Source organism: Molossus molossus, unplaced genomic scaffold (genome assembly GCF_014108415.1).
Source record: "Molossus molossus isolate mMolMol1 unplaced genomic scaffold, mMolMol1.p scaffold_m16_p_1, whole genome shotgun sequence".
Lineage (NCBI taxonomy): Eukaryota > Metazoa > Chordata > Mammalia > Chiroptera > Molossidae > Molossus > Molossus molossus.
This window is the reverse complement of record NW_023425344.1, coordinates 232664070-232686690: the sequence shown is the minus strand read 5'-3', so window position 1 is coordinate 232686690 and position 22621 is coordinate 232664070. Positions and strand designations below refer to the sequence as shown.

General features: G+C 40.7%; 1 protein-coding gene across 3 annotated transcripts in view; it reads left to right on the top strand.

Moving 5' to 3' along the window:
- CEP128 (centrosomal protein 128) overlaps window positions 1-22621 on the top strand; it is a 381990-nt gene that overhangs the window by 293540 nt on the left and 65829 nt on the right. For all 3 annotated transcript variants that reach the window (XM_036274522.1, XM_036274511.1, XM_036274531.1), the window contains one exon: window positions 12903-12952. In XM_036274522.1, the coding sequence (XP_036130415.1) occupies window positions 12903-12952 (50 nt within the window). The remainder of the gene's footprint in view (window positions 1-12902; window positions 12953-22621) is intronic.

Here is a 22621-nt window from a genome sequence, read left to right as displayed (position 1 = left end):
TCTGTTGGTTAGAGTGTACTGGTAATGATACCAATGACATGGGTTTTATTTCCATGTGGTTCAGTTAACTTGGTTTTCCACTGCCACAGACTGCGCCCATAATTATGTCTCAAATGTGTTTTTGGCCCAAGGGAGACCCAATGAAGCAAAGTGCAAATCCATCTGCATGTGGAAAAATAGACACCCAAATGCCCACCCAGCTAATGGGGGAGGGGCACCATCACAATGCAATCTCCAAATTTATATCTTAGACAAATTTCATATTATTGATGCCGTAAAGCTCAAGATATGTGACTTAATGTTTTGGTTTTAAAAGGCTCAAAGTCAGTTACAGGCAAGGAGGCTGAGTTTATAGGCAAATCTTAAAATATTAACCAAGGTTACTTTAAAAAAAAATGAGTCATGCCTAGCCCTTCCCAATTACATAATATTTACTTATCCAAATGCTTTACCAGGTTTAAAATATCTCAGTCTTATATTTGAAATTACATATAACAAATATTTGATTATGTAATTTATTGAAAATAAAGGCTTTAATGTAGAAATTTGCGATCTTAATCTTTGCAGGATCATAGTTATGTCTGCATGATTCTCCATCATGGTTCAGAAATCTCTCACATCTCAAACACCAGAATATGTTAGTTTTTCATATAAATTTTTAATATACAGTTATTTAGTCAATGTTCATTAAGTGTTTACAGGATGCTGGTACTGTGTTGAATAAGTGCAAAGATCCTTTGTAGTTTCCAAAGAGCCCTCATGTGATGAGGAGAACAGAGCAGATAAATAAGGATACATTTCTAAAATTTTATTATTTTTTAAAATTAGTATGAAAAGTGCTATGTTAAAGCAAAGTACGGGGTCGTGGCTGGCTCCTGAAGGTCAGGTAAGAGTTAGCGCAGGTAAACTGGGTAGATTGGGCACTTCAGGCAGAAGGAATAGCCTTGGATTCAGAGCTTGCGGGAGCATGCTACATTTAAGACCTGCAAATAGTTTAGTGTGACCAGAAGTTAGTATATGGAAAGGGGTGATGAACGATAAGGCTGGGAAGTTAAACAGTCCAATCTGTAAAGGGAACATAGATTCTATTCTAAAAGCAGTGGGAAGTGATGAAGGTGTTTCGAGCGAAGTTGGTGTTAGAAAACATGAAGATGTGAAATGAGATTTAATTTATGTTATACAGTGTTCAGTGTTACACTGGTAAGAAGGCTAGAATTGGATTTATTTATTCAACAAGCATGGGCACCTGCTATGTACCTGACATTGGTCTAGGTGCCTGTGATACTGAACTACCTGAACATAGTGCTTACATCCTGGTGGAGTGGAAACGACAAACAGTAAAACAAATATACAGATAATGTTTCACATGTCAACAAATTCTATGAAAAAATCCAAGCCAGGTAAGTTCAAACGGATGGAGGTGTGTAGTGTTTTAGATCGTTTTAGACCAGGGTAGTTCTTTCCGATTCGGTGACATTTGAGCAGAAACCTAAATGAAGTGAAGGAATGAATGGGTGTGTGCTGTAGGCAACAGGCTCAGTTGCAGCAGGAACCCTGCGGCCCTGTCAATGGCAGGTTCCTAGGAGAGCCCAGAGCCTGCGGAATGGAAGCAGAGCCCACTGGGAGGAGAGCTGTAACAGAAAGAGAGACACCCAGTGGAGGTGTTGAAGGACGGCTGCAGTGTGAGGCTAGAACGTAAAGATAGGGGAAGGGGGAAAGCTATTGGAATAGCAGCCCATCCTTGGGGTTTTCACTCTTGTTTCTCACCCTGTCTCTTTTCTCCTCCTCTTTCTCTAACTATGTGTTATTTTGTTACCCTGTAATTGATCGTATTTATTGTGCAGTTTCAATGTTTTCTTAGTATATACTTATTTTCTTTAGACTACATAATTATTTTGAATATGAGCTACCTGTGTTTGCCTTTAGATACAGTCCTTGATATTATTGATACATATTTATATAAAAGTGTACATATTTTATATGTAATATATACATCAATATCAAAGTAGGATAAAAATGTAGAAATAATGATGGCAGAGAAGAGTATGTGTCCTTTTATAGATATTTTTAGATCACGGGAGTCCTCTCTGATGAGGTGATATTTGAACAGAGATAATATGTATCTAATAACGTGTTTAAGCGCCAGGCTCTTCTGCTCTCTACATATGTTTATCCCGTTGACTCTAGAACAACACAGATTTGAAATCGCGGGTCCACTCACACCTAGATTTTTTTCCATAATTACTGTAAATGTATTTTCTTGTTCTTATGATTTTCTTAATAACATTTTTTTCTCTAGCTTACTTTATTGTGAGAATACAGTATATAATACATAAAACATATGAGATATGTAGTCAGATGTTCATGTTATCAGTAAGCCTTCTGGTCAACAGTTGGTTATTAATAGTTACATTTTTAGGGAGTCAAAAGTTATATATGAATTTTGACCACCCTGGCTGTCAGTGCCCCTGACCCCAGTGCTGTTTCAGGGTCAGCCGTGTATTGAAAGTGCTGGGATGAGAGGTCCTATTTTGAGAGTAGAACTCTTAGGTCCATTAGAAACCTGTAGATCTGCCTAAACCTTAGGGATTAGACTGCAAGTACAGTGCATTCTGTTTCCCAAACAAAGTTAACACTTTCTATGTTAGGGGTCTAAACATTGAACATTTTCCTTTCTTTCCCTGTTTTATAAACCTAAACACCCTCTATCCTGTCAGTTATGATTTATATATATGGTTCCCAGCGAATGCAAATAAGAGAAGCTGCTGATGGACAGAGGAAGTTGAAAGAGACTTCCAGAAGTATTGTGGCAACATGAGATTGATTCAGATTGTGTACCAGTGGAGTTCACAGAGCCTGGCTTTTTAAAATAATGTATCTGCAAATCACCACCACCATCTAATTTGGCGTCCACACTTTCTGCATTTTCTGGACCTCTGTTTCAGTTGAAATGCTGAAGAGCCAGACACAGAAAAAGGCAAGAGGCCTCTGTTGCTGTTTAACGATCGGCCTGGTGGGAAGGGAAAAGTTAATTAAAATCTATGAAAATGAAATGAGTAACCTTTAAAGACAGGCAGTGCAATGTGGCTGGTGTTAATATGACAATTTGTTAATGGACTAGGCAGTTGTAATCACTATTAAAAATTACTTGAGGTTTTTTTATGTTTAGCAAAAGTTACTAATTAAAGGAAGCAATGACCTGTGAGATTATCCATGAAAACCATTTGCCATCTGAATGTAACACCAAAAAAAAACACTCATTTAAATTTTTTCTTTTCATGCTATAACCTTATATTGGAACTGGTTTACTTTTATTGTTCTATTACCAGTTGATTGGGTAATTTTTGAATCCCTTCTGTTTAAATGAGACACATTTTTAAATCTCATTAATAGCCAGAGACTAAAACCACTAAAATCCCAGTCTTACCTATCATGAGCAACCCTTTTCTTCTGGTGCCTAATTGTGGGGAAGCTGTCTTTTAGGGCCATTCTAGGTTTTGGTTTTTTTTTTCGTGTTTTTTTTTTTTGCCTTGACACAGACAAGAAAAGAAATTGATCTGACAAATGAGAATATTCGTGTTATAAATCCATTTGTGTGAAAATCCATTTGTGCTGTTTTTCTATGCCCAGATGAAACAGTTGATGTGTTTATTAGAATTTAAAAAGGACTCTGGATAAGATAAGAAGAAATAGAAGAATGACTGTAATTGTGAGGATTTGAAGAACAAAAAGGGAAGATCTGTAATTATCTAAAGCGTATTTACCCTGGGTGTAAAAGAGGATAGATATTAGAGGTGAATAGGAATGAATTTCTCGCATGTCTTTATTATCTATAAACAGTCCTAACAATAAGAATAATTACTTAAACTAAGTGAGAATCTGTTTGTGTTTGTAAAAAGTTTTGGGGGGATGATTGTCATCCATATTAATTCTGAATAATGTTAATAATACAGATTGAGCCACTGAACCAACATACTATACCTAGCATTTAGAGACCATGGAGCAAGCAACCTACCAAAGAGCAGAGCTTAAAATACCAGTGCTAGAGGGGTCTTCACAAGAATCTATTTCACTCCCATTATTTTACTAATTTGATCACTGTGGCCAAGCATGTTTAAGTACCTTAGCTGGGTGGCTCAGTTGGTTAGAGTGTCATCTTGTACTTCAAAATGTTGCGGGTTTGATTCCTAGTCAGGGCATATACCTAGATTGCAGTTTTAATCCCTGGTTGGGGTGTGTTCGAGAGGCAACTGGTTGGTGCTTCTCTTTCACATTGATGTTTCTCCCCGAGAATCAAACACCTGTGTGTGTGTGTGTGTGTGTGTGTGTACCCCCTCAGGTGAAGATTAAAAAAAAGATTAAGTGACTGTTTTTACAGATTTAATCAGCTAACTAATGGCAGAGGAAGAACTAGAACCTAGGTCTCCTGACCCCCATTTTTGTATTTTTCCACCATGCTGAGTCAATGCGCCTTAATAGAAACTTGGCCACTGACTTGAGCATTACTGATTGGCCTGGAGTATTATAAGTTTTGCCATTATTGTCCTAATTGTCAGTTTTCAAATCTGACTAGATTCTTCTGACTTTTGCTAGAGGATAACTACTTTTAGAATGGGAAGTCCCAATCATTTCAGGAAGATTAGAGGTGATAGAAAGAGTGAATAGAATAAAATAAACTGTAGTTATAACAGAATAATCATTTCGAAATGCTCATAGTGTTTGCCTATTGTTTATCATCTGGTTTGTTGTCTGATGTTCTTGAATCTGTGATGTTTCTGTGTCAGCTCAGGATGGTGAGCTCTGACCCTGCCAGGTCTCCAGGTGTCCGGAGTAGATGTAAACACCAGAGCAGAGAAAGGAGCAAACGTCTCCTCTTCCCGCTTCTCCGTGTACTATGTGAACATTAGTAAGAAAGGAGCTTTTATTGTCTCATTAAACATTTATTTACTCATGAAATGTTTCTTTAGCATGTACAATATTCTGAGCTAAAGCTCCTGAAATTGGTACTTTTCAAGGGGTTTGAACCTAGTAACAGATCCAAATATATAACGATGAACTATAATAGAGTAAACACTATAATAAATGGACAAAGGACATTGGGAATCTAGAAGCAGAAGCAGAATCTCCAGGAAAGATCGGTATTTGGGCAAGGCATGGTCTGTGAAAGTGAACGGAGGGTATTTGTGTAAGCAGGGATTTGAAGAATGGCTGGGTATTTTCTAGTTAATGAAGTCCAGGAAGGACATTGCAGATACTGTGACGAGATACTGCAGCAATGATGGGAGATAGTGATGTCGGAAGGAAATCTGTAGCCAGATTCTTTGTAAATGATATACTAAGGAGTTTGGACTTCATCTCTCTCAGCATAGGAAGCACTACACACCTTTCCTATTCTTTCCTACCTCTACATCCATGGAGGACATCGAAAGTGAACTTCAGAACTTCTTTCCACATAGTTCAGGCACACCCCCGCAGTGTTGGCCATACACACTCCAGGATGCTGTCACCCCTCAGTCACCTATGGCAGCACCGATGGAACCAGTTCTTTAAGGCTTCCGTGGGTGGAGACCGTCTGGCCCGTGGGCCCTCTAAGGCCCTCAGAATCAATACCAGCTGACATCACAAGCTCACCAACTTAGCCTGAGCAAATACAGCGGGCTAATTTTTAAGTTGATAATTTTGTAAGGCCCACGAGTGATGTTATAAATATCTAAGTGGCCCTTGGCAGGAAAAAGGTTCCCCACCCTGCAGTGGTTCAAAGCAAAGAATGGGCATATCTGTTTTAGATTCGTAACTCAAGGCTGTGCAGGGGCACGGCTGAGGAACAAGGGAGCGGGAGCGAGGAGGGCACACAGGCAGAATGCCACTGCAGTGACACAGGAGGGAACTTCAGGGCACCTTTTGAAAACAGAGCAGATAGAACTCGAAGCGGTCATTGATTTTCAGGAAGTTTTAGCAAGCAACCTTTTCCCTCATACTATCCATCTTAGAGTTAATAAAAACTGCACCTGATGAGTCTAGAACCAAAACCAAGCTCATGATCAACTGCCTTCCAACCCAAGGAATTTAAATCAAAGTCAAACTTTCTATTAGATGAGCGCAATTTAGCAACAGTGTATGTAGGAAGGAACATGATATTAGGCCTGGATCTGAGCATTTGAAACCTATTGCTGATGTAATGTTTGCAGCAGATCATAAACTTCTCTTGTTCATTTTGCTCATTGTCACATGTAGTCCTTTCACCAAGGCAGCCTTTAGCCCAGTTTAGGACAGTGACTTGTCTCCTAATGAATCTGTTCTGACCTCCCCTGCTGTTGTTGCTAATGGAAATGACAGAACTCTTCCATGGTTGAGCAAGCCAGAGCCTTCGTCCTCTATCTTGGTGTTTCTCCACGACAGAGCCAAGAAGCGGGTGGGGTGGGGTAGATTGTTGTGTTGTTTTCTGTAGTGTAGCAGTTTTGTGGAGATGAGGTTTTAAATCTCTAAAGTTGTCAAGATGGAAAGTTTCACCAGAAATGAATTGACATCAAGTAAAATATGAGTACCTGGATTTGGATATTTTACCGCATACCCAAGAGACAGACAGTGGATTAGAAACCTTTCATTCATTGGGTCATTTGGGCTCCATCTGTAGACCAGTATGTTGTTTCAGCGTCTGAGACAAACCACAGAGGATAGCCATACTTTTTCAATGTTGTTCTTCATTTTAACCTGTGTGTTTTCTGTGGTCAGGCCTGATGGGGAAACTCTTAACTCACTGTGGTATGTCCAGATCCATGCCAGTGGGTGGCAGTAGATATAGCAGAGTTCTAAAAATGTAGCTGCCAATCCTAGATGGTGTCTAAGAGCAGTATACTGTAGGGCTTTTTTGCTTATTTGTTTCAAAATGCACCTGATTATTTTTCACACCTTTTCCTGATTTTAGTAGTCATATTGAAGGGTAAGTTTTGAAAAATAATAAGAGCCAACATATATAGTTCTTACTATGTACCAGACACAGTTTTAAGTGGTTTGCGTATATTAATTTAAAGCCTATCCATTGTATTGTGTTTGAGTATTTTGGCTAATGTAGAGTCATATTGTTATTCATTTATCCTATTTACCTTTACTAACGTAATGGAATAGGAAAGACATTTACTGATGAATGTTATATTAAGATGAAAAACTATTCAACTGTCATTCATTTAAACAAAATTTTTGTTGCTTTATTTTGTAAGAAATTCTGTATGTTGTGTGTTGAACATGCCTTACCAAAAACTACTCTTTTCAAGTGTCTAAATATTTGCTTTTCATCAAAGCCACATTTCCTTTCCTTTTCTTTTCTTTTTTTTTTTTTTTTGACCTCACCTAAGGATATCTTTATTAATTTTAGAGGGAGAGAGAGAAAGAGAAAGAAACATCGATGTGAGAGAGAAACATTAATCGGTTGCCTCTCATATGTGCCCCAACTGGGGACCAAACCTACAACCTAGGTATGTGCCCTGACCAGGAATTGAACCTGCAACCTTTTGGTGTACAGGACAGAACTCCAACCAACCCAGCCACCTGGCCAGGGCCAAAGCCACATTGTTTTATGTTATCTCCCAGAACTGAGGAATTTCATTATGGCAGCCATTAACTTCTCAGATCATTGATGTTACACAAGTATTTCAGCTAAGTTTTCTTTAGGTTTGGGGAGGCCTCAGAAATGTATCGGCATTTATGGTAGAGGTTGGACTAATATGTCATTTAAATACAAGTCTTGGAAGGCAAAGGAGGGCGGTCACTGTTTTGTAAAAACGTCCTGGCGCCTGTTGGGATCAGAAACCCTAGGCTCAGGGTCATGCACGCCTGTTCACTAGTTGAGTGGCTTTGACGGGGGCGTTTGATCTGTCAGAACTCAATCCTCACCTATCGAATGTGAGGAGGTTTCATTAGGTCGGCGGTTTTCAATCAGTGTGATTGTGAGCCTTGTAGCCCACCCTGGCACCCCAGGGGCGACCCCAGGATAGGAGGAAGCCTTTCACGTTGGTGTCCACCAAAGCAGCTTCTTTTCTGCTTTCTAAATTATGTACTTATCACATGCACTTGAAAGTGTGTATGATTTTATTCATAAGACAAAATTCGACTTCTTTTTTAAAAAAGTAAACACCCTGGTCCCAGCAGTTCCTTCTGTCCCTAAAATGTCAATGTTTCTAATTACGGGGGAGCCAAGGAAGGAAAGGAGAAGCCGCCCAGTGTGTTCGCATGAGCATCTAGTGTACGACCGTGGGAGTCTGGGCCCATGGTTCGTGACCTCTTAGGGGTTGTGTCGCGCTGTTTAATGTAATCAATCTCATGTACCTCGACTGCCACCCACAGAAGAATGGCTCACATTTACTTTTGAAAAAGTATTGGATTTTTTTGAGAATATGCATTATCTCCTGTTTTAGATAAATGTCAGGACACACTGAGAAACACTGAACAGGAGTCCTGGATTATTAAGTGAGGGACAGGAGCCGGAATCAAAATGCTTTTCTCTAAGTTGCCATCATTGATCCACCATACTCTGATGTCCATGCTCCTCTGCCTGGTACTGCGGTGTTTGAAGCTCTGTTTCTGCGACTTTCTCTCTGTTACCAGATGGGCTGACTTAGAGTGTGGATGGGGATGTTTTACAGCCCAGGTAAAAGGGGGAAAGAAGCCCACTCATGTCTGAACTTGAGCTCCAACCTTGCTGTGGAGGGTCAGATGGCCAGATGGGTGTGGTGCTCATGGGTGTAATGCTCATGCTCATGCTTCTCCTTTTAGAAGCCGGTAAACTAACCAACAACCAGGCTGGAGCCAGGAGCCAGAATCAACATAAAAAAGTCTCAGGCCTCCTTTGAACGGCCAGACCAGTGTTGTAAAGACTGTAAAGAAGTGGTACAAGGGCCCTGGCTTGTTTGGCTCAGCAGTTAGAGCGTTGGCCCGTGGACCATGGAGTCCTGGATTTGGTTCCCGCTAAGAGCATGTACCTCAGTTGCAGTTTGTCCCCAGCCTGGTTGGGGTCATGTAGGTGGCTACCAATTGATGTGTCTCTCTCATGTCGATGTTTCTCTCTCACTCTCTCTCCCTCCCGCTCTATCTGAAGATAAATGCAAAAATGTCCTCAGGTGAGGATAAAAAAAAAAAAAAAAAGAAGCAGCAGCAATACGAGACTGTCTTAGCCAAACACATGGTCCTGATCTATTACCCTAAGTGTTCCAGAGAAATGCAGAGGAGACAAACACAAAACACATTGATTCTCCAATTCCCGTTCATGGTGTCTTTTTTGAAATGGGATTTCCCTCATCTCTCTCCTTTTTTTTTTTTTTAGTTTTCTTTTCTTTTTTCCTTTATTGATTTTAGAGAGAGAGGAAGGGAAAGGGAGAAAGAGATGGAACCATCAATGAGAGAGGACATTGATTGGCCGCCTCTTGCATGCCCCCCACTGGGTATCAGGCCCACAACCCAGGCATGTGTCCTGACCGGGGATTGAACTGGCAACCTCTTGGTGCATCAACCACTAAGCCACACCAGCCAGGCAAGGATTTCCCTCATCTCTTAAAGACCATATATCATAATGAGTTAGTATCAGCTCTTTAAAAAGTTTTAGCCAGTCCAAGGAAAATACACAGGTCTGCTGTCTTTTTCACCCCCCCAAAAAACAACCTTTCACTAACGTTGATGGAAGCACATTTAGCCACAGCAATCTGCATGGCAGTTGAACTGCTGTTTGTATTGAACAGCAAACCAGAGAATAATAAAGCAAAACACAGTCGTGCCAGGGGTAAGCAAGGGAGCAGAGCAGCACTCTGGCTTCCCCGTGCTGACCGTTCGTTCTAAAGTTGGTCAAGAACAAACAACAAGATTGCTCATTTTAGCGAGGTGCACTGGTCACATTGTTGTCGATGCATTTTGACACTTCAGTTGTCCAGAGGTTCTGTCTGTGTTCTCTCATCCTGCATCATTTTGCACTGGAGAAGTCTTTTCTCAGCAATGCCTCATAGCCATATTTCATCAGCACAGGTTAATAACTCTATTCATCATTCCAAATACACGTACTCCAGCATGCACCTAACAAGTGAGCAGTTGCACAGAGCAGCGATATAGACAGAAGAGGCAGTTTGGAGAATGTATGTTAAGTAGCAAAAGTAGAGAAGTAGTAGTTAAGGGGGGTGTGGGTATAAAGACCTCGAAACTCTGATTGTTGACTTCAGAGAACGCCTAGTGAGAGGAATGCAAACGTGTATTTTTTAGAGCATAATTTTTTAATTGCAAGTATTCTATGAAGTTCTGAGGGAAAACTGAACTTTACGTCTATATTTCATCAAATGTGTGAGTTGAGTTTGGCTATATAAGTGATTCAATATTCATTATTTGTCCAGTAAGTTTTAGCTAATGTGCATGATGTTTGCCATACCAAGTTGACTCTGGAGGAACAAGATCAATTTCCTTTAATGGTTGACGAACCCCACTATCTCTCACTCCAGCTCCACTGTTCCATTGAACAATGCAATTCATTACTATGGGCCCAGTGCCGAGAAGCACCTAATATCCATAAGTAGTGTAACAAAATGGCTACATCCATTTAGGAACAGAATAGCAATCTTCCGTCTTACAAATGTTGGAGAAAGTTGTGTCCAAGACATAATTTGCTGAAACCAGTTGGAGTAGACATCTGTCCACCCACCTTCTTCGGTTACCAGTACCCTGACTTCACATTTGGAAACTGCTCTTTCTGTTCTTCATCCAGTCCTTTTGGGATTATCAGTGAAAGCACTCCATGTCTTCCCCTAGCCAAGCAGTAGGCAAGAGGTCTGAGCTAGATCCGTTAGCTCTTCTCTTCCTGGAATTTCATCTTGAGTGGAGTGACACACAGCTTAGAGGCACCCAGGATAAAATGCCCATTAGTTCATGCTCCCTGCGTCTCTACCCACCCAGAGTCTGGATCCTTTTTTCCCACATCTCTGTTAGTTACTCTTACAGCCTTCTAATAAATTCTAAATGCTTGTTGTTCAGGTAGCAACTGGTTGCTATTAGTTAGCAAGCACTAGGCACCGAGCCATGTCCAAATTCCATGTATTTAGCTCGATTCTGTGAGTTGGAGTTGGCACTCACCTCCCCTGGGCTCCCACCTGCATCATCCGTGGTCAGCTTCAGTTCAGCTGGGCAGATCTGCTTCTGGGTGTTGGCTGGCTGCCAGGGGGGGCAACATGCAAGGTGTCAGGGGTGGGGAGAGTCCTGGACCTTGTGTCTTATCCATCTCAGCTGGATGGCCCTTATTCAGATGGTAGTGACAGAGTTTCAAGTGGAAAAGTGGAAGTGAGAGGCCTCTTGAACCCTCAGTGCAGATTGGAACACAGTTGGTTTTGCTGTATTCTATTTACCAAATCAAGTCAGGAAGTAGCCTAGATGGAAACTGTGGAAAGTAGTGCGTGTGATCCCTTGATGGAAGTTGCTACAATGTCACAATGCAAATGATAAGGATGCAAGAAGAGGACTGATTGTGGGCAGTTAGTTCATCTACCACACTCCAAGTTGGTTTCTGCACCAGATAGCTAAAGAACCTGATATGCCAACCAAAAACCCCTTTTTAAAAAATCCACCTTAACACATTTCCATGTTCTATTAACTTATTGATGTAACTGATTATGAAAGGTTTGGGAGCCAAAGTTAGCTCCCCTATGGGATACAGAACAAAAACTACCTCTTATCCTTGATCTCAGTTGCACTGTGTCTTGAGAGGATTGTTTGCCACTTCTTTTTATCTGTCTTAACCATCTAGTCTCAAAAGGCCATCACCATCAATTGTATCATCTACCAGGTCTCCTGCAGTGTCTGTATATTGCCCGCCCAGCTATGACAGACGCCAGCATGACTTGGCTTCTCCACTGTATTCTTGCTTCCTGCTGCATCCAGCACTGCGCTTGCTAAACACACTTGCATTTGCCTTTCTGGGATCTGTATTGAATTTCTGTATATTATATTTTCCTCTTATGCAGCACAGCCCCTTGGTAAGCTGTATCAATCACAGCATAAGGCGAATGCTAATATTAACGTGCGCTGCTGTAGGTGTTTATTGCCAGTTTTCATCCAAGTTCTGACTCAGCCCAGCCCTCTCTAGGTTTGTGAGATCTAATAAGATCACAGCACAGGGTGGTATAGCTTCAGGCAGAACATTCTACTTGCCAAATATATGCATATATATTTTTACAGCAGGTTCATAAATTAATGCTGGGCACTGAGGCACCATGACTGTACCCAGGCATTAGAACTCTCCTCAGTGACTACCTCCCCTTCTAGCCACTGATTTCTCTGAGATGGTGCCAAGCTCTGGGTCAGATGTAGCTTCAATGTTTCCCACCCTTTCAGTGTGAATGATAATTAGTGTGACTTTACAGTTAAGGTGGTGTTCTACTTCCATTAATAACACCCATTATTCCAGAGCATTTTAATTTGGTTATAAAAATTTACCCTGGAGGCGTTGGCTTGGGAGTTTAAGAGCAAATGGTTTGTTTCTCATTTTTCCTTCAAAAGGAAAAAAGGTGTTTTTTTTGTTTTTTTTTTTTTTAAAGGAAAAATTTGTGTTAGTTTTGAGTTATATAAGCACTGGACCAAATTTCTGAAATGTTGGTGTGATTTTGGATTTGTAATTGAGCCGGTCTCATTCTCTGGTATCTCCACCAGAGCTAGGACCTCCCAGGGTTCCTCGGCTAGCTTAGGTAAGGCAGGGCCCCGAGCTCTGCCACATCTCATTGTTGGGGTGAGAGGGCATTTCTTTCACATTGCTTCTCGCACTCAAAATCAAATTCTATTTCTAGGCAGCCGTTTGTACCAGCCATTGGCCGAGCTGTGTTTGATAATGAGAGGCACCAGTTTTTACATTGCATTTTGATGGGTACTTTACTTTCTCGTTGTAGATCTGCTGGAGGAGACCCATAGGAAAGATGAAGAAGTGGAATCCCTGCAGGTAAAGTCCGTTCTCCAATAGTGCAGGTATCCTCGGGATAAAAACATTTCTTTTTCCTCTGTTAGCATTTAATATTGTCCCATTCAGACCACTGTGGCAAATGGAGTAAAAAAAAACCTCAGAACTTTAAAGCCCAAGTTGGAATCCGCTTCCTTTAGAAGTGTTCAAGAGCATTTACAATCTGCTCAAAGCAAGAAGCCAACTCAGGCCCTGGACGGTGTGGCTCCGTTCATTGGAGTGTCGTCCCATATACCAAAAGGTAGTGGGTTCAATTTCTGGTCAGGTCATGTGTGGGAGGCAACCCATCGATGATTCTCTCTCTCTCATCAATATTTCTCTCTCTCAAATCAATTTAAAAAAGGCCAACTCATCCTACATGCTGTTCTTGAAAGGAACCTTTATTCTGTGATGTAGCTTAATAGGAACTGCAGCAACATCTTTACAAAGTCATTTTCCCCCAACAGGGCTGATAAATAAGGATGGAACCTACTCATTCAAGTGAAAGTCAAAAGTATTCTGACTCCAAAAATGTCCTCTACCCATGACCAACCAATAATACTAGCACATATATGGCCCTTACGACTTACCTTTCAGTTCACTATGGATTTATGCACATTTCTTGGATTGAAAAATTGTGTTTGAAAGGTTACACTAGCATTTTAATTGACATTTCCATGGAATGAGCAATTGATGTTAACTTGGCCTCTGATGAAATTCTCTTTCTTTTGCATTGGGCTAACTTACAAATAGGTAACTCAAGTGTCTCTCTTTATTAGGGGAAACATAATCAGTTATACTCACATGACAGAACCAATTCAGTTAATGGCAGTGTTGTAGATTAAGAACAGTAAATACTTTGGACATTTAAAGTTCTTCTTGGGCCTGGAGATGCAACGCAGGGCTGGAGAGTGGTGTAATGAGCTGGCTTGAATGCTTTAGGGGTAGAGATGTTGGCTTCTGGTGAATGAAGGATGGGTTAAGCAAAGCCCAAAGAGCAAGGGAAATGTTGTCTACTTGGGGATTCTTCTATTTGATGTATCTATTAAGAAAAAATTATATAATTGATCTGAAATGATCAAGAAGAATATTAGTTCTGCATATCTAGTAAAAATGGCTTGTGTTAGCCACAATTTTGTACAGATTAAATTCTTTTACATGTTTATTCTATATTCAGGTATAAAAAGAAAGAGCCCTGGTTGATCTAGTCTGGGGCTGGGAAAAATCACAAGTGCACATTCTGAGAAATTATTATCAGTAATGCTGTTGTTATAAACAGCAAAGCTTCTATGTGCACTAAATGTGTATATTGGGAAGGTAATAAAGGCTTTTTGAGGCATTTTGGTTATGTGTCATATTTGCCATTGGCCCCAGAATACCACATATCAACATATTTATTGAGTATGTAGTAACGTATCTGGCCTTCTGAAATGGCAGCACAAACCTTTTTTAGTTTATTTCTCACAATATGAATGTTGGAACCAGTAATCCTGTTAAATTTAATGGCTTATGATACTTCTCAAATATTTATTAAGCACTGGCAGTGTTTTCTACCAAAATGTCCACCAAGTGCAATAGAATGTGCCAGCCAACTAACTATGGGCATTTTTAAATGTAGGGTATCATCCATTATGATGTCCAACAGCAGAAAAGTTCAATATTGGCATTTTGTAGAGGCAAATAGTGACTAATACTAAGACTCTATTAAGATCTAAGAAGGAAATAGTATACTCAGAGTACACAAGAGTGCAATGACACATCCCAGGAAGTCTTTCATGTTCCTAACTAGAAGAAATTCTATCCAAAGGGGACTATGCTCCTGAGTCTCCATATTCAAATATCAATATCACTGGTGATAGTTTTAGAAGACTATCTATTAATGTAGGTACAGACCGGCCGGTGTGGCTCAATGGTTGAACATCTACCCATGCACCAAGAGGTCGCCGGTCAGGGCACATGCCCAGGTTGTGGGCCTGATCCCCATGGGGGGCATGCAGGAGGAGGTCAGTCGATGATTTCTCTCATCGATGTTTCTATCTCCCTCTCCCTCTCCCTCTCTCTCTCTCTAATATCAATAAAGAAAAAAATTGTTTTTAAAAAGTATGTAGGTATAATCACACAATAGAATTTGGGGAGGAAAAGAGAAAGTAGTGTTTTTTTTGTTTGTTTTTCGTTTTCTGTTTTTTAATGATAGCACTAAGGACTGGAGGTTGACAATTTTGAGTTTTAAGTCCTGTCTCTGTTTCTAATTTACTGGGTAACCTTGAGTAACTCAATTAACTTTGCTGTGCCTATTTTCTCATCTGTAGTATGAAATCATAAAGCTGTCTACCAGAAGTGTTTAGTGTGGATTAGATGATCCCAGAAGGGAGAGCTAAATATTTAATTCCAATTTACAGTGTTAGCAAATCCCCCTGTATCTAAATTGGAGTCAATTTTATTCACTCATTATCATCATATAATTAGGTGTAACAGACATTCTGCATTTCATGTTTTCCGCCTTAAGGGTAGTGGGTGTTTATCTCTAAACCCTTCCCAGTTTCCTGTAACTAAAAGGTGCTCCAGTTACTCATTGAACAAATATTTATTGAGCACCGATTCTGTGCAAGGCCCTGTGCCAGGTTCTAGGGATACAAAGGCAAGCTGCTTATACCCGATAGATTCTTGCCCTTTACACCCGAATTAGTGAAAAATGATATTACATAGGCATTTATAATAAAATATTTTAAAATGCTCCTAGAGGGGATGTATATCACGGTGGGCACATATATAACAAGAATTTGTCTTTGTTTGGTGGAGATAATGGTAGGTTGGGTGTAAGTGTAGGGGGTTAAAGGTGACAAGGATGAGTCGGGTGGAGTGTCAATCCAAGCAGACTTCCCAAAGGAAGCCAATAACTTGGAGTGAAGATAAGAAACGTTTTAGGCTATGTGAAGGATATGAGAAGGCCCGAGGTAGAAGAGAGCATGGGTGTCATGTTTAAGGAACTGAAAGAAGTTTTGTATGGCAGAACGTAGTGACCGAGAGCAGAGGCACGATAGGAATGTGTAAGGTAAACAGAGGGCTGCAGAATCCCCTAAAAGAGGACTTTACCTCCAATATATAGGAAAATAGTAAAGGGTTTGAACAAGAGAACATTATGATCAAGTTTATATCTTTAATATATAACTGGCTGTAAAATCATTGGGGGCAGGCAAGATTGAAATCCGAGAGACCAATTAAACAGATATTTGTGAGAGTATTGGCAAGGAATGATGGTTACCTAGATTGGGTAGTAGCAGAGAGCAGGAAGACGGGTGAGTGGTTTCCCAATGTATTTTATGAAATAAAAATCTATGACACTTTGAGATAGGTTGATAGGAAGTAAAAAGGAAGGAGGTAAGAATAACTCTTTGGCTTTTTGATTGGGAAACTTCATGGAAGGTTGATATGTAATGAGATAGGGAGAAGCTGACGAGTTCAGTTTATGGTATTTTGAGTTTGGGTTACATCAGGTGGCAATGTTGAGAGGGGTGTTTACGTTTGAGCTCAGAGGAGTTGGACTGGACATACCGAAGCTGGTGTCATCTGATCTGGTTTCCATATCATATAGATGATACTACAAGTCAGGGCGCAGTGAGGACTCCCAAGGAAACATGCAGAATAAAGAGATGGAAACGTAAGCCAAAACTCTAGGGAACACCAACACATAAGTAACAGGCTAAGGGCGAAAATCCTGCAAAGAAGTCTCAGATGTAGAGAAAACACTCTCAGGAGAGCATAGTGCCATGAAGCTTAGCCAAGAATATTTCAAGAGGAAAACAATGAATAAAATTGAATAAATTGGTGTTAAATCCCTGAATCACTTGGTTAAGGGATCTAGGTTTTGAAATAAAAGTTGACCCTATGATGAATTGTAATTTCCTATTGTGCCTATGAAGTGACTCGCATGTCTTTTATTTCCTGGATATACTGAGCTTTGTGCTCACCTTAGTAGATACTCAGTACATTTTGTTAACTAAATAAACAAATAAATGCCAATTTACCAGGGTCTTATTTGTTTAGCCCCTGTTCCCGGGTTCTCTCGGAGGTCTACCTGTTAGAAAACAACCGTCTCTTCCCAGAATTCATTTTCTGTTTAGAAACTTGTGGTGGTGGGGGGGGGCAACTTCCAAATTCTATCAGTCCTGTGCACGCACACACATACACATTTCACTCCCTCCTCTGTCCCGCTCTCCCCTCCTTCCCTCTCTGAATGTAGTATTGAAACCAAAGGAGTGAGTCACTTGGCAGGAGTGCTAGAAGTTAGTGGAGATGGAAGAGGGTAATATGGTGAAGGAGTGGGCTGCAGAGAAAAGAGTGTTTTCAATCTTCTGAGAATCACGAACACTGGAATCAAATGACGGTGATTTTTACAGTACCTGGAAATCCCCCGAATTCTTCACCAGAGCATAACATTGTCTGGCTCCGGCTTTTCTGTGGGTGTTGTGTGATACTCACTTGTAGTTGGTTACGTTGTGCATCCTGCTGTTCTCAAAGGCAAAGTGTCTTTGACCAGAACTGTGTGGTGCAGTGTGAGTTTCATTTGCATATGGGTTTGAGGTGCATTGAACAAGCAAATCCCGTCTTTAATCCGCTGAAGATCAGCTGAAACATTTTAAATAGACATAAAAGGTAACCCATTTTTCTGCAGTTTAGTTGAGAAGGGTTCAGTGACACGTTTTACTGGTAGATGGCTGGTAGTTGAGAAGGGTGCAGTGACACCTTCTACTAGTGACGGCTGGTAGTTGAGAAGGGTGCAGTGACACCTTCTACTAGTGACGGCTGGTGGTTGAGAAGGGTGCAGTGACACCTTCTACTAGTGACGGCTGGTGGTTGAGAAGGGTGCAGTGACACCTTCTACTAGTGACGGCTGGTAGTTGAGAAGGGTGCAGTGACACCTTCTACTAGTGATGGCTGGTGGTTGAGAAGGGTGCAGTGACACCTTCTACTAGTGATGGCTGGTGGTTGAGAAGGGTGCAGTGACACCTTCTACTAGTGACGGCTGGTGGTTGAGAAGGGTGCAGTGACACCTTCTACTAGTGACGGCTGGTGGTTGAGAAGGGTGCAGTGACACCTTCTACTAGTGACGGCTGGTGGTTGAGAAGGGTGCAGTGACACCTTCTACTAGTGACGGCTGGTGGTTGAGAAGGGTGCAGTGACACCTTCTACTAGTGACGGCTGGTGGTTGAGAAGGGTGCAGTGACACCTTCTACTAGTGATGGCTGGTGGTTGAGAAGGGTGCAGTGACACCTTCTACTAGTGACGGCTGGTGGTTGAGAAGGGTGCAGTGACACCTTCTACTAGTGACGGCTGGTGGTTGAGAAGGGTGCAGTGACACCTTCTACTAGTGACGGCTGGTAGTTGAGAAGGGTGCAGTGACACCTTCTACTAGTGATGGCTGGTGGTTGAGAAGGGTGCAGTGACACCTTCTACTAGTGACAGCTGGTAGAGGTAGGTGCTGCTGCTGCTTTTGTTTTCTTTTGAAAATGGCCAAACTAATTCTCATTGTTTTCTTGCTTTTTCCAGTGTTGTTTTGTGATTCCCAGAATGCAGATCACATGAAAAGGGTACCATGGTTAGTGAAGAAAAGCTTTAAAATGCTACTTGAGACAGTCACTAAACCGAGCAGATACCTGGAAAATGCTTATGGCTCTTCTCTCATGTCACTCTTCATTTTATTTTAAAAGAGATAAAACAAAATGATTTTGAATGTGATTTCTCTTATTCATTTTCCTCTTTGACCAGAAGCAATATGCATATCTATAAATTGGGGACAATAATGATACTGACTTCACAGCAGAGGATTAGCTTGGATAAGAAGTGCGTAAACCTTGGTGCCTGGCAGGGCCTCCATAAACGTTGATTCCCCACACTGAGCATTTATTTGCACCTCCTGTGTGCCAGTCAGGGTGCTCCACACTGGGCAGAAAGCAGTAAGTGTCCCCGCCCAGTGGGAGCCCTGTCTTCCCTCCTTCCCTGCCCCTCTGTCTTTCACCCTCTCTCTCTACCCCCCCCCCTCTTTCCTGGCCAACTGTGATTTTAAATTCAGATTTGGGTTAGATTATGCTAAAGGAATTGTTCTATCTTTTTCAAATATGATGAAAAAGTGAAAAAAGCCACAATGTGGCAATAATGAAATTGATTATATGTGTTACGTATGACTGACAGTCACTTCTAAGAGGAAACAGGAGACATCTTAGCTGTAGGATCCATAATCTAAATGCCACAAGTATTTTGGGACACTTTCTTCAGCATCAGTATTCTCACTAGAAATGAATTAATTTCTTTGTTTAATTAAAAAAAATGGTTTTATGGTTTTTAAAAAAAAGTAATACATTTTTCTCTGAGACGTTCCAGAAGTGATGCCCATGAAGGATATTAAATGGCATGTTTTTCAGACAACCCATAATTATATTTAATTTCTCTCCCAGATAGCTTTTAAAATTGTCTGGAACCTTCCATTGAAAGGCTTTCATTTATTTTGGGAACTGTTTTGGGAGTGGAGGGGCAGGTGTTTGGTTTTGTTTTTGTCGCTGCAATGGTGGTGAGGCAAAGGCCCTGGGAGAGCAGGAAGGAGATGATCCAATTTCCTCAGCCAGCGCTTCCTCCAGCTACTTGTGGAGTTACCAGCATGTGGCAGCTTGGTGCTTCTAAGAAAAAAAACAGAACTCGTATTTCTCAGTTCTCCTGGAACAAGTCTACTAAATTCTAATATAGGGGTATTATAATATGGAAAAGAATTCCAGTGTAGAGTTGGCAGACACATCGTTAGAGATTAAGTGGGCAAGAAAAACCACCAAAGGCAAGAAACTGACATGGGCATATAAATTGCCCTGGCAGAGGCTGACAGCATAGCACATTAACTTCTCAACAGTCTCAGTGATGGCCTGTCCTGGTAACCAGCCATGTGATAAACTGGACCAGTGACAGACCAAATGGGTCATTTTCGTGGTTTTGCTGTCAGCCATATCTGCCTGACTGTAGACTGCCCATAGCCTGTGCTTGCAGACCACATCATGGTTTGGAGATTATAGAGATGGTGGGGAGAAATGCAAGGACAGGGCAGCTGAGGGTCCCTCAGTTGCTCTAGAAGGGAAGTGAGCGAGAAGGGGTGCTGTGTTCTACCACCAGATCTCCAGGAGAATGGAAGGATTGGTTAAAGCAGTTCTTAAATTGCCGCAGAAATTATGATTTTCTTGGGAGATACCAAAGTACATTTTTAGAAGTCCCCAGTTAAAGAACTTGATAGATTAGAATGGACTATTTAAGGCTTTGTTAAACTAAAAGGTAAATTCAGTATCCCCAGGATGACTCACGAGAGTTATAATGGAACTCATATAATTCTAGAACCCAAAATGCAATGCATACCTACTTATTCTTCCCCAAATACATTCCTCAGAACATAGGCAAATCACTGTGTATCTGTTTCTTTCTCTGATAACAACTGTTCCAAACAGTGACATAAATAAAACAAAACAGGTGATTATTGGGAGGGTGGCAGGGTTGGGCAACACTTTGCCACTTTCAGGAATGATTAAAATCTCTGTTTTCTCAAAAGGTAAGGAGGCTTACCAAGACTTAAATTCCATGTGAGGTCTCAACAGAGATGAATGAAACTGTAGAAGTTTGTATTAGGGTCAAGCAGGGTCTCAACCAATTATATCTGCACACTTCAATTTACTATGTCAAGAGGCCTCAGGAGAGTAGGGAACCAAGCTCAGTAAAATAGATTCCACTTGAAATTTTAGTGGTCATTAAATTTTATCACCCCATTTTACCTGAAATTTACAACTTAATTTTAATACCAAATTTATGACATAATTAAACGGGAGAGTAGAAAGCCCTGAGAGTGAAGTACTCTTGTGTCTGAATGTATTGAAATTGATTGACTAGATCATTTTCTTTTGAGGGTAAAAATATGTAAAAATGTGGCTAATTCTCTTTATCCAGAGGGGTGGAAAACACAGGTCTTCAGGATTCAGCAGTCTTCTGAGTCAAGCTTATTAAAAAGCCTGATAAATAAATAAATAAATAAATAAATAAATAAATAAATAAATAAAGAAAGAAAGATAACCAGTTGGAAATATTTAAAAATGCAAAGACAAAGTGTAGCTTTTGAGCCCAAAAACCCAAATTTTACTTTGTGACAGAAAGCTTAAAAAACTTGGTAGTGAAAATGAACCAAGTTTGTGTTATAGATTTTGTATGTTCCCTCATTGTGGGAAATTATTGTATCTACCTCCCTTTGCAGTTGACTCTATGAAAAGCAACATTTCCATAAAGCACCCCTTGGTGCCTTTGTCCGAGTCTGAGTTCTGGGCCCTCTGGGCACTGGGGCTGATATAAAGAGCAGCTCGTGGGTCACATTTAAGTCTTTTATCCATTTTGAGTTTATTTTTGTGTGTGGTGTAAGTTGATGGTCTAGTTTCATTTTTTTGCATGTACTGTCCAATTTTTCCCAACACCATTTATTAAAGAGGCTGTCTTTACTCCACTGTATGCTCTTGCCACCTTTGTCAAATATTAATTGAGCATATTGCCTTGGGTCCATTTCTGGGTTTTCAGTTCTGTTCCACTGGTCTATCTGCCTATTCTTGTGCCAGTACCAGGCTGTCTTGATTAAGGTGGCTTTGTAGTATAACCTGAAATCTGAAATTGTGGTCCCACCTACTTTGTCCTTCTTTTTCAAGATTGCTGTGGCTATTCGGGGTCTTTTTTGGTTCCATGTGAACTTTTGAAGTATTTGTTCTAGTTCTGTGAAATATATCATTGGTATTTTGATGGGGATTGCATTGAATCTATAGATTGCTTTGGGCAGTATTGAATCCATAAAAATTCTAGAAGAAAATGTAGGCAACAAAATTTTGGACATCGCACGGAGTTGAATTTTCACTGATACATCACCTAAGGCAACAGAAACAAAGGAAAAAATGAACACATGGGACTACATCAAACTAAAAAGCTTCTGCACAGCAAAAGAAACAATCATCAAAATGGAAAGGCAACCCACTGTATGGGAGAACATCATTGCCAATGATGTATCAGATAAGGGGTTAATTTCCAATATATAGAGAGTGCTCATACAACTCCACAAAAGGAAGACAAAGAACCCAATTAAAAAATGGGCAGAGGAGCTGAATAGACACCTCTCCAAACAGGACATACAAATGGCCAAGAGACATATGAAGACATGCTCAACCTCACTAATCATCAGAGAGATGCAAATTAAAACAACAATGAGGTATCACCTCACACCTGTCAAAATGGCCGCCATCAACAAATCATCAAACAACAAGTGTTGGCGAGGGTGTGGAGAAAAGGGGACTCTAATTCACTGCTGGTGGGAATGCAGACTGGTGCAGCCGCTATGGAAAACAATATGGTGCTACCTCAAAAAATTAAAAATTGAACTTCCATTTGACCCAGTGATCCTGCTTCTAGGAATATACCCTAAGAAGCCTGAAACACCAATCAGGAAGAATATATGTACCCCCATGTTCATAGCTGCACTATTTACAATAGCTAAGATCTGGAAACAGCCCAAGTGTCTATCAATAGACGAATGGATAAAAAAGCAGTGGTACATATACACAATGGAGTACTATGCAGTGGTAAGAAAGAAAGATCTCTTATCCTTTGAGACGACATGGA